The 13,240-nt window shown below is 44.3% G+C and overlaps 1 protein-coding gene across 1 annotated transcript in view; it reads right to left on the reverse strand.

The window, feature by feature from the left end:
• Positions 1-13,240, reverse strand: part of RFX6 (regulatory factor X6) — a 432,357-nt gene that overhangs the window by 169,818 nt on the left and 249,299 nt on the right. Inside the window, exon 12 of the mRNA XM_085609250.1 lies at positions 239-383. Within this exon, the coding sequence (XP_085465376.1) occupies positions 239-383 (145 nt within the window). The remainder of the gene's footprint in view (positions 1-238; positions 384-13,240) is intronic.

Raw genomic sequence — 13,240 nt, forward strand, 5'->3', positions numbered from 1 at the left:
ATGCATAAATATTGTGTATTAGTTTAGAGAGTAAACTGCACGAATACTCATTTTGTGAAAATGGCTGCATACATTTCTATATTTCTCTTTTGCAAAAGTGTCATGAAGTAGAATTCCCGCACTAGAATGACACTCGAAACCCAGGCTATGTATATTCAGTTTAGTAATCACAAAATAAGACTTTTCAGCCTGTATCCTCTGGGCCCTTCTCCTTTAAATGCATATAAAATATACTTACGCTCTGTGTATGCTTCACCTTCGGAATCCGCACCCCCAGATCCAGAAAGAAAAGCCTGAGATCCAAGGCTGTGTAAATCCACCTTCTCAATATCTGACACCATTGAATTCACCACATTCTGGTCAAAGAGTGCTGGCCGTGCAATCTGACAACAGAGAAAGAAATGGAAAGAAAGTAATGAGATGAGGTCAACAGTACAGAAAAGCAATGAGATGAACATCAACAGTATAGAAATAAGGTGATTTGTCATAACAGTTGCCTATGCAAAACAGCACTCAGTAACATACAATTCAGCCATTTTCATTGAAATTGCCTCTAAGGATCTAAAACTGTTTGTGATATTCAGTAGACGGAGTAATTCAAGTGACGGTGATTTATCTGCGAACCCAGTAATCCATTGAGAGCTTGGGTATACGGGTACTAAAGATCTGATTCTGTTAAGATTGCCTCAGTCTCTGTATGGTCTTGATTCAATCTGCTCTATTGACGCTTTACTTTGACAATGACACTGTGTCTGTATGGATACATTTGGGCCATCCTACTTTTGATCTGAATAACACTGGGGACAGTCATTTTGCCCAAGCATAAAGACCTGAGGATGGTCTTGCTTATCAATTAATTTAGAGACCAAAACATCAACGCATCCTCCGCTTCTTGCTCAGCACATAAACATGTGCCAACTTACCAACAACTCAAGCAAACACATGAACACCTTATGGGGACTATACCAATGAAGAGTGGATTAGCACATATAAAGTACCATAGAATGACTGCTCTACTGCTGGGCATATATGTGCATATGCTTCAATTGAACCCCCTCATGTTTTAAGTATTGAAATAACATGACTGCCAATGTTTAAATGTATTGTTTATAACATATATATCTATACATGTACTTCACAATTGATTTATTCATGTATGATGTCGTGTTAAGCTTCCTAGGACCGGTTTCTGGCATTATGCCAGAAACCGGTCCTAGGAAGCTTGTTTCCGGTCCAGGGAAGACATGGCTTGGCAGTTCGGGCTGGACTGTTCCCATGAGGCACAGGGTCAGACTGATTTGCATATGGCCATGTCTAAACTGGGGTGGCAGAGTGGGCTAAAGAACGGTGGTGGATTAAACCCAGATCAGTTGACTGGGGGTGAGTGCTTGCAATGTTCAACACTCCGTCCATCATTTCCTTTGGTTTTTGCTTCATTATTGTAGCGCCTTCTATGAGCGCTAGTAACATTACACAGTGACATATTCATATTTTTTTGTAGACGCGGGGAGATTAATCGGCAGCTCAGGACATTACTTACATCTCTTTGACAAAGCTAACGTTTAATCTCCCCAAGTCCACACAAAAATATGAATAGGTCACTGTGTATATGTTACTAGTGCTTGTGAAGCGCTACAATAGTGAAACAAAAAGCCGGCAGAGCGACTGAAGGCTTTGCTTTCACTGGATAAAATACATCAAGTAATGAGGAATTCACGGACTGGTGTGAATGGTGGTGAAACACTGACTCGGCCTCTCTCTTGAAGCGCCGCTGAGAGTAGTACTCAGTCTCTCCCTTCTATGGTGCTATAGACGGCATGATCAGTGCCACTGGTGCCCGCCTGTGCCATGGGGGCTGGTGTGCAGCAAAGTGTTGGTCTCTCCTGTGTAGGGGTTTTCAGGCCGTGTGTAGTTAGTGAAGTTCTTCCTCAAAATCTGTCAAATGCGGTGTTTTTCGTAACGTTTGCCCGGAATCAAAGGAAGCTGAGCCGACGCCGAGGATCGAACCCTGTTCCCCAGCTCCAACGTCGGCAGCTGTGGCCGTTACGCCACACTCCCCCCCCCCCCCCCCATCTCCATCATTGTAGCACCTTCTTGGCTGGTAAGGCTGGCTCACTGCAGTATAATAATTAGCACTGCCTAAAGCTGTCAGCGCCGTCTGTTCTGCTCGAGGCTCGAGGCCGGGTGAGATGCGCTAGCTCTGGATACATACATTCACTGGCAGCATCCTGATTTACGAGATGTTACCTCATGAGAGTGATTTCAATAATTTCCCAATGACGGTCTGAGTTGGCGGCAGTTATGTGCACTTTGCCAGCAGCATGTCACCGCAGCTGTGGTGCTTGCACTGTTTGTGTGCTGCTGGTGCCAGCCTCATTGACCATGCCCCGCGCGAGTACCTGCATAGCCCGGTGGGACAACAAGCCAACTGTTTTCAGAAACATTTTGCATATGTACTGGTTGAGAAGCCTGCACCTATCTGGCCTGTCAGAGGGATCCGTGTGCACACCTGAAATCACAGGCTGCTATCAATAACAAGCACTCTCAAAGAGTGCTTAAACACATGAAAAAAGTAGCGTCCAAAAAAAACCAAGTGCGCGTACCTCGGAACTGCCGCGGGTTTAAAAGTGGGAGGCACACAAAGCGTTTCCCTTGCGGGAGCGAGCAAACATATGTTGCCAAAGCTAGCTCCCGCAAGGGAATCGCCAGACGTGCACGCGTTGCCATTGAAGGCAATGGAACGCGTGCACGTTTTTGGACGCAAAGCTGTGCCGATGGCTAAAGGTCTTTTTCCTATGCAGCGCATGCACGCTGCGTAGGCGAGACCAATAAAGGAAAATATGTGCCAAGTTTGCAAGCCTTGCTTTTCTTGTGGTAAAATGGAGAATAGCTAATACATGAGGCAGTGGTACTCTGACTGGATATCTGTGTCTATACATGGGCACTAGTGGTGAGGGTGTCCATTAAAAAACTGCTGTCGGGGAGGAGCCAAGATGGCGACCGGGACGGCAGCGTAGACTCCCGGCTCCGTGAACCTCCGCATCCCGCACGGATATCCTGCACGAGATCCTCAGCCTGTACTATGCGATTGTGTTTCTGAAGGAGAGTGGCACCCGATCGTATGACTCCGAGGTTTCTGGCTGCGGTATCGCCGGAGAAATGTGCATTTGAACTTTGCGGCCCGTGCAGCCCTGGAGCCAGGACCTCGAGTGGACGCCTTGGCCGGGTGGCAGTTCAACAACAGCGGCCTGTGGAGACTGGGTGGAGTCGGTCCACCGGAGCGGTGCCAAACTCGGCCTACATTTCGTCGTGGTCGTTCCTACTGTCAAGCGTAGCGGACCGAGTGCATGCCCGGGGGTGCAATTCTCAGATCCTCCGGTGATTGCCCCTGCCTTTGATGGTGAGCTGCCCGGACGCCGCCCGTCTCTCGCCCTGATCCTTGCGGGCCGCTCCCGGATTTTCGCGGGAGCTGGTCTGTGGTGGGGACGACTGTTGCCCGTGACCACGCAACGGATAACTTTTTGCCTGCCCCCGGAACCCTGTCTCCAGCGACGTGGATCTCGAGGCGCTTGTCCCTGGGTCCCGGCCCCAATACGGGTCGGGCATACTTGGCGGCCATCTTGTTGCGATGAAGCCTACCATCCTGTTCGCTGGGTCGCAGCGGGCTTGGGAGTGTGTGACTGTTGGGAGTATGGCGGAGCGATCGCAGAGAGCTGTGCTGGGGTACGGCGACCTCCTCGAGGCCCTTGGTGCTCTTCATTCCTCCTTGGTTCATGGCGTCGGGTCTTGGGGAGTAAGCTCGACGGTGTGGCATCAGCGTTGGGACAGTGGCGGCCCGCCTGTCCTCACGTACACAGGGACTTCCCACACTGCACACAGGAGGACACTGTTGCGGCCACCCCTGAGATTAGTGCACAGCTGGACACTCCGGACAGTATGCTACCGTGTAATCGGCTAGCTGAGGGTCTGATCTGTCCCGGAGGTATTGGACTTGAGTGGGAGGTGGTGGCCTCGTCCCGTACACGGCCTCCGGCGACCCAGGGACAATTCCAGCAACAATTGTCTACTTTGGCTGCTTCTGCCTTCCTGGACCTTGAGTGCAGTGCAGATCCTGGGGCAGCACTGGGAAGCCCGTCCCTCCATGCTGCGGACTGTGTTGGTGCTCAGAGACTTCCACCCCATCTGTGTGCGTCGCTTCTCGGTCGTTTTTGGACACTCCTCTACCTTGGAACATCGGATATGGCGCTGGGTCGAGGGGTAGGCATGGGCAGAATTGCAAAGAGTGGTCAGGGATAAGGCTGATCCTTCAGGGGTGGTCATCTAGTGGACGGGCGGGCTCAGGGGTTGCGTGCTCTCCTGGCATAGCTATTAGCATAATAGGTGCATAATGCTCCCCATCTTTCTTTGATACGATCGATTTTGTGCTGTTTATTGTTTACTTTGGGGAAAACTTACCGTGCGGGAGGGAGAAGCCGGGGGTATGTTTTGAAGGCCCTCCTCCAGTTTATTAACACTTTCTCTACCCCCCGTCTGGTGGGGTTCTTTTCCTACTTCTTTTTCCCTATTCTTCTATATTTCGGGTCTGGTTCTAGGGCGACAGGCACACTGCTGGGGGGGGGGGGCCGTACTCATCTGCAGAGGTGCAGGGTGGGGGGTTGGGGGAGGGGATTCTTTAGTCTTTCACCTCTTTTTCCATGGCCTCCTTTTTCTTCTCTGATTCTTCTTGTTTTTCCTTTTCTGGGATCAGCGTGATACACCTCCTTTGTTATGACTCGTTGCCGTTTCATGTGTGCCACAATTTCCGGGGTGTTCTCTGGGAGTTCGGGCGGGGGATTGCAGGCGCAACTGTTTATGATATTCTTCCCCATCCTGAATTTCCTGTGTCTGCGCCATTGATCCGATAGATTGCTGTTTATTGCTTACGTCTATTACTCTGCATACCTTTTATCGCTGTTGGGAAATTGTCTGGCACCTGATCCTTCTGTCTTGTTCCATTATAAAATGAAAACCTTTTTTCTCCTGGTGTCCTACCTGCGCTGTTCACAGTATTAGCATGAAGATTCTGCTCCCCGAGGTGCTGCCTGTGTTTACATTCGATCTTTGTTGCTCTGCTTGCTTAGCGGCCAGCCCCGGAGGGTTGTAGGCCCATACTTGTTCTTGATTGAAATGTCAATAAAGGTTTTTAAAAAAAAAAAAAAAAAAAAACTGCTGTCTGCACAGTCAGAGACGAAATCTAGAACTTAGGTGAATAACAACCTATGTCTGATTAAAGGCACCATGAAGCACTAGCTAAGAGGTGCTAACAAGACAGAAGTGTAAAAAGGTGTCAATTTAGGACAATTAACCTGTACAATTAGAAAGAGAAAAAGAACAAGAACTAATTAGGACAGAGGTTTGGATGAGAAAGCTTTAACTTAGGAGGTGAGGGAGAAATTGATGAGAATCGAGTGTCGATTTATGAAGCGAGAGAACTGATGACAGCAGAAAACACTCTATAGATAAGAAAGGAAGGTAAGAGAAGAAGCCTAAAGGATGAAAGATACATGGAAATACTTTACAGCAGATCTAACAAGCTCAAGCTATAGTGGTCAGTTTACATAGTGTGACTTTTATGGCAATATCGTAACCAACTCAAATCTGATGGGGAGGCATTGTTGCTATACTGATGATCCTGGATTTCCTACAAGGAGGATAGTGACGAAAATGTATCAGACACCCTATTTTCAGTGACTGAGAGTGGTTAATGGCTGTGCTGCTATTCCAGGCCCTCGCTGCAAAAAGTGAAATGTGATTCCGTGGAAGACAGTCAGAGAATCTAAGTCACTAGCATGAGAAGCGGAGTGAGGCGTCAGTTGGTGATTCCAAAGGAGCAATGACATGGCCCTCTTGTTTCCCTGCTCCTCATTCTCACCGGAAGTGAATGGAAGTCTGTGACGTTCTGTTTCCATAACTAGGCCAGCAGGTACCAGGGCGGAAAATCAAGCTTTGTTGTGTTGTTGCTCTTAGGTGACGCTGGCAAAAGGAGTGAATTGAAATGCAATCTCCCAAATCTGCTCCATGTACCAACACTGCGAGCAGAGTCTGTCTTCATTCCCTGCTCTGCTTTCTTCTAGCAGAGAGATCTGCAGATCACAGTTACAATGCACTGCCTGCTTACTGTACAATCAACGTATCAGGTACCGTTCAGCAGTAGCTGGACAATTTGTTATTTTGTCCTTAGCCATTTGACTACATTGTTTTTGACCCACAATGTGGCAGATAACAGAATTGTGTGAGTCGTCAGTTTTAGAATGGTTGAATGAGCCAAAGTGCAACAGAGATACACATTCACAGTTGTGGGCAGTACTAATCTCTTTTTCATGGTCCTGCTTTTATTTCACAAGAAATGGTTCAGACTTCACTGAAATAGTTTTAACAAGGGTACACACTGCTATGTGACTGCCAAAGAATACAACTGCCACTTCCTAATCCGAAAGAGCAGAAATTAATGAAATGTCATGGCTTTTAATGCGTTATTTTTAATGCAATAATCAACAGTAATCAGATACATTAAATATAACATCCCTAATGATGGAAATAAAAGTGTGAAACTCTGGTTCTTCCTGAGCTCCTATTTGGATGAAAGACAGTATGTATTGTAGCCATGCTTCTCTGAAAGCAAATTCTTCCTGGGCCCACTTGTCTAACAATTTCACATACTCAATCACATGTAAGATCTGGAAGAGATGCTGAAAACAAGGTGTGGAAAAAAAGAATAAAATGTTAAAATCCTGGAAAGATATTCCAATCCAGGAGCAGTTTATACATTAGGGCATCAGAGCCCTACCCCTCCTATGTGCCAGCCTATTTCTAAACTTTTGGTTTCTTATATCTTAAACGTGTTACTTCAGTAATACATCAGTATCAGGCGGCCGGATCCAAAGTTCATGGTGAGACAGATAAGCACTGGCACGCCTGTCGTTCATGTACAAATTCAACAAATCTATATGGCTGGGTGGCGTCATCATGCATGGATTACCTTTTTACAGCCCTTGTTTCCCATAAGGAGGAGTGGTGCCGTAGTGTTGTGCATTGCTGATGAAATCAAGAGTGGTCAGGAGCTGAACTTTAAAGATCTTCACGTTATAACACAGGTCACACATGGGCAGTCACTCCACCCTTTGCATTTTTGTTGACCTAGACAATCACTGGCCCCTATACCTCTATCGGAGTGTGTCTCCACTATTTTCTCAAAAACACACTTCCCGCTAATGAGCTGGTCTTTGCCACGCTGCGCAATGCCCACCCAAAAAGAATTGTCCAAGGTAAGGCTTTCAGCAGCAGTAAGTGACAGTTGCAAGAGAGGCAGCAAAGTTCGATGTGCTTATCAAACAGTTGTTGGTACTTGTTGCTATGTCACCTTTTAGTCCCAAAATGGCACTCTAAATAAAAGCGGTAAAAGGCTAGATGCTGAACTAACCGAAAATAGCCAAAGATGCCTTAAAGTGGCGAGGAGCCCCTGCTCACTCACATGTACTGTTTTTTCCATCATAACTTTCTCTTTTCGGCTCTGAAAATCTTGTCCGAGCACATCCATAAAGGGAGCTGCTGGGGCTTTCACGGTCATCCTTTATGAGACACCGACATTCTCTTTATTCTCTTCAAGCAATAAAGTGATGAAATATTACACACGCTGACAGCAGAATACAGTGTTTGACTCAGTAAACTGTTGTCCACGTCTAAGAGCCACAGAGTTTGAGAAGAATGAGCGCGTGGTGGACTGGAAAGATGCTGGTAGACTTAATTTGGGGCTTTTCAGAATCGTGTCACTGTCCCAAAGGGTATGGAAAAAGAGCTGGAGTGTGAATTGTAGGAGCGCAAGCTCTTGGCAGGATATTTTCTTTTTAAGTTACAATGACTTTTCTTAAAATATTCATTTCAGACCTTAGATTTGCATCTCTGTATTAAAGAGCTCTGGCAGAATGTTGATTCTTTCTGCATCAGAGGTTATCTATCTCACAGACAGCTGTATGATAAACAACTTGGGTGATATTTCATCAATTAACAGTTCCGTAATATGCAGCCAAAGTAAACAAGCACAAGCGCACACGCGCCTCGCGCGTCAGCAGGGGGAGGGGAGAGTGGAGGGGGCCTGCGCGATTCACTTGCAGGAGCGAGCGGCTGGCACCGCGATAATTGATAACATATGGCGCCATTCGCTCGCTCCCGCAAGTGAATCTCCATACGTGCACGCGTTGCCATTGAAGGCAATGGAACACGTGCACGTTTTTGGCCGCAAAGCTGTGCCGATGACTAAAGGTCTCTCCTATGTAGCGCATGCGCGCTGCGTAGGCGAGACCTAAAAAGGAATAAGGACCTCATTATAAGCCAGCCAGTAATTGAAGGTGGAGATACTGGGGAGTGAGATACAAGGGCAGTCAGCATCAGTCATTATAGGTTTCTGGGCCTGGATTTGGGAAAAACATGTGGAACCCATTTTAACGAGTTAAATTGTTTTTTTAACCAATTTTCAGGTCCGTTCTGTACACATTTCCTCCTGATTTCAGCAGGTTCGTTGGGCGTTACGTCCTGTTTTCCTAAACCTGGGAAAACATGTAGGTGGGTGGTATCCCCCATGGGATTACTACTCCACATCTTTCTAACAAAGCCCTAAATGCACCTAGAAAAGTGAGCCAACAGCACATGTAACATTTGATTTATACCCGCTTTGAAGTTATCTGTGTGTGGCACGATGAGTACACAAGGGTAGACTAAATAAATATTTTGAAATGTGCCCTTTCACTATGTTTTGAAAATTATGCATTTTCTACAGATCCATGCTTATAAAAACTCATATTATAATCCAGGCTTTCCATTTTTTGCTGATTTTGACAGATACAATTAGGAAAAACCACCTACGTCCTTCTCTTTATTCATTTGTAATAAACAATAAAAAATAAAAATGTATTTTTGAGTGATTTACAATGCTATCAATGATGACCGCTAGATCAATAGACGTACTGATTCATAGATAGGTGCATTAACATTGAGGATGCAGAATTACGCTTTTACAACCACATATGTGTGCATTTGTTTGTACTTCTTTATATGTGTAAATTGTTGTATCAGTGAAGAAAATGTGAGGCATTTAGTCTGATTTACTCTTATCAGTTAAATCAATGGTGGAGCTTCCTTCTTTCACAAAAAACAAATAAATATGAACAAATGAAAGTAAAACCCATCTGAAAGCAGCATATAATAAATATGGGTGCATACAAACGGGCGTGCAACAAAATACTTTAAACACGGAAGCCTTAATTGTAATGCAAATAGATGAAAGATCAAATACACATTTGAACTTTTTAGGAATGAGTTAGGAAATGAATGAATCCTATGTATATAACCTATTATTAATATATAGACTATGTCCACCAAACATTTATCACTGAAAATTGACAGTTTCACAAATTCCAATGAATTTGCAGGAAACGTTAGATACCATCTGAGTAAAGATCGTTTCCACCATGGAAGAATCTCTCTAATAAGGTAAAGTAGCCATGTTGATGCTTCCTGTGTTGATACCTGAGATACTTCAAGGGGCATTGAGCATGATGTACAAAGCCCTTTGTCGGACATTATTGCAGAATTGGACTGTTTTCAACTGGAAATAGTGCTTTTGGTATACACAAATCACAAATTGGGATTCAGTAACACGTTACCGTATCGTAATTTGGTTTGGAACCAAAATCCAAACCAAAAGACCGATTTGCAGTGATATGTATTAATATTTTTCGAAACATTCCTGTTGCAAAACAGTAACCTTTTACTGCCTACTGAAACTTTGAGAATGTTGATAAAATATTTTTTAAAGAGTAGGCATTGGTTCTATGTACTACTACCTACCCTTAAAAAATGTTAGTTACATGTTTCATTTTCTTTGTAAAACCTATCCCGTTTTCCTTTGAATTTAAAAAAAAGTTTATTTAAAAAGAACCACATACATGGTGGTGTGCTGATCTGAGCAGGCCACCGTCCCTGTGCTGGCTTCAGTTCATAGTAGGTCACTATTTGTGACATACCTCATTAATGCTCATGAGGTAGGTTGAATTACGAACCACTTACTACATAGGTTGGTTCTCGAAAACAGAATGGATTCGGTAAAAGTTGGTGCACAATTTTTGCCCCTATTTACCAAATCCTTTCTTAGTACATCTGGCCCTGAATTGTGTAGACTGAAATAAGAGAGACCCAGCACTTGTGCTACATCCATATATTGTTTTACTATTTCTGTTGGGGCTATGCATCCTCACATAATTCTGCAGATACCAGCACACAATAGAAATAGGCAGTGCTGAAATTGTGTTAGTGTGTTTGCTGATGCGATGCATTGGCAGTCATGCTTGGGGTCATGGTCAATGTTTGCCACTTCGGGTTCAACTTGGAAGTACCACATGTCACGGAGGTAGTAACCGATTTAATTTAAATTTTGTTTACGCAGGCTTGGCAAAGGCTTGTCCATACCCTTCATTCACTGCATCCATCCTGAGGGAGAAAGACTAATCCTAACAATGGGCTGCCTACTATCTTCTGTGCTGCCTCCCTTTTGGTGATGTGGATTCAGCAATGTGGGTCATCTGTGTGCACTGTCCATATTTCTCTCAGCTCGCCCATGTACTTGTTTATCCACTGTGCACTGCATGCAACCCAGATCAGTCTGTCCCGCCCAAATCAGTGCTGCTTGCACACCCGTGTCCCCCCTTCATGCAAACAAGCAGCTTGATGCATGCACATCGCAGTAGTCTCTGGCCCCTACATATGGCACAATGATGTGAGGAATGAGTAGCAGCTGCTGAGGCACACACCACTGTAAGGTACTTGAAAAATGATAAACTGGCCAAGCAACATGCAAATGTGATTCTGCACATGATAGTCATGAAGTGGAACATCAACACTAGCACCACCGTGGCAAGCACATGCTAGTCAGTAATCCAGGTAGGGTGATGCAAGACGAGGAGCCCTCTTCACCTAAATCTAGCACTGGCTAGGTAGAAATAGACACCTCAACTTCTATCAAAACATATCTTTGGCAGTATTGTCCTACAAGTTAGTTTCAGCTATTTTACAATATGAGAAGGGCTAAATTCAAATAGTAATTACATTGCTCATTACATGGCACACTGACACTCTCAAACCGAATTGTGCTTATTAGTTTTTCTAAATATTTAAGGAAAAAGGTGTTCATTGCACTAGTACATTTGCGGTAGACACATTTACCTTAAAACCCACTCATTGAATGACTACTCCACCCTTCTATCTGTGCTGCTAAATATACAATTCTTAATGGCCAAAAAAGTCTTCCCTTTCAATCTTTTTTCCCCAAAATGCAATACGAGCTTCAACACAGATCTGCAATAGCAATTGAACATGGCAGAGTTCTCACCGTCTCTCTCACCATTCGTAATATCACTTAATCGTTCTGGATTCCTCCTTATGCATGATCCCTCACGTAAGCAAATAACTAGAGCTGCACTTTCTACCCAAGATATATCAGATCTACTGAAATATGCAGCTCGTGGCCTAATCTTAGCACAACTAGACTTTGGAAATTGTGTGCTATGAGCTCTTCAACAACCCACCCTCAACCTTCTGAGAAAAGTTAACTCTGCAGGTAGACTTCTCTCCTCTGCTACAAATATGAGCAAATCCCCTTGATTCTCATTGACCTCCACCGGCTCCCATAGAGCCAAGATTACAGTATACACTCGAATGACTAGCTCACAAGGCGGTTCACCCTAATTTACCTTCCACTTCTCCACCTGCCTCAAATTATTTAATGGTTGGAGGCCTTCAGAACAATGCTTGCCAACAAAAGCACCTATCATTCTGAAAGTACATAATGTCCCCCTTGTTTAATCTGCATTTAAATCAGAACCCTTTGTTTCTTTATCTTACTCACTCCCCATGAACTAGTTACCCCTCTTGGAATGTCACTCGACTGCAACTGTACTGCATCCTGCCCGCCGCACTCCACCCAACCCACTGAAGCTATGCTTAATGGTGATATTCTTATGACAAAACCTGCTACCGAACCTGGCCTCATCACTTTACTGATATGCATTTCCTCTCCTTTAATGGTCGACCCTCTGCTCGTAAGTGATCCAACATGTAGTGGGCATTTGAACTTTCCCTTACCTTTGAATGTCTACCTGCCCAAACTGGTATTTGGTCCATTGAATTGTACCTTCGATTGGTGTCAATGTAATGGTAAATGCCTCTCTTCTTAGTTTTGTCACGTGTTCATTGTACACTCACCATTTGCTGTTTACTGTAAAATGGCCACTTATCTCACTGTAATAGGACCGTTAGAAACTGTTAAATAATAATAACCACCAAGGATGAGCACTTTCTAAGCACAAGAGCGTTAACCGCACCAGACGTGATGGTTCAAGTAGTAAAGACAAAGGCACCTTCTACTAAAAAATTAAAGGGATTGTGATTTATTTTTTTAGGAATGCAATTTGAAAGGAAATGATGATTTCTTCTGATGAAAGGGAACAATCCAGAAACGCACAAAGAAGAATGATATATTAGAATCATACTCTGGATTATAAAATTGGAACATAAATGCATCAGAATGTGCATTTATATGTGGTAACCTTGCCTTATTGCTGGCTGCTGAGTGCTATACTGGTTGTTAAAGGCCCTAAACCGGTGTGTAGGCCCGAGCCCATAATGAGGGAGAGGGCCTTTAACAAATGGTATAGCCAGAGGCAGAAGGATTATACAGCTATTAGAACATTTCACCCACTATGAGTAGAATGTTCTAAATTAAAAAGGAGAAACAGGAAGACAAACATTGGAATGTTGGCGCTCGGGGCTTATACCAGCCTCTATAAACCCAGAGCTACTCCATTGTCTTCAATTGAGCTCTCAACATTCTAATGTTCTAATAAATCTAAGTGACTTTTTTCATATGGCACATGTTGTGGGAAGTTTCTTGTGAAGAACATACTTTGGTTTTAAAGAAACAAGAATTGGTGTTTTGATACACTAGCACTAAAAATTAAGAAAAAGAAGGAATAGGTTCAAGTTAGAGATATGTGTGTATGGAGAAACAATTCAACATAGATAGTAAAGATGCCTGTTGTAGGGTAGGTGAAGGCTTCATACATGCTCTGTGGTGCCAGTGATTTAAGTGGATGTCACCACTGTTAGAAAACCCCGGGCAACCAGGGTTAGCAGTCACCCGGTGTTTCCCAGC

Source organism: Triturus cristatus, chromosome 6 (genome assembly GCF_964204655.1).
Source record: "Triturus cristatus chromosome 6, aTriCri1.1, whole genome shotgun sequence".
Taxonomy (NCBI): Eukaryota; Metazoa; Chordata; class Amphibia; order Caudata; family Salamandridae; genus Triturus; species Triturus cristatus.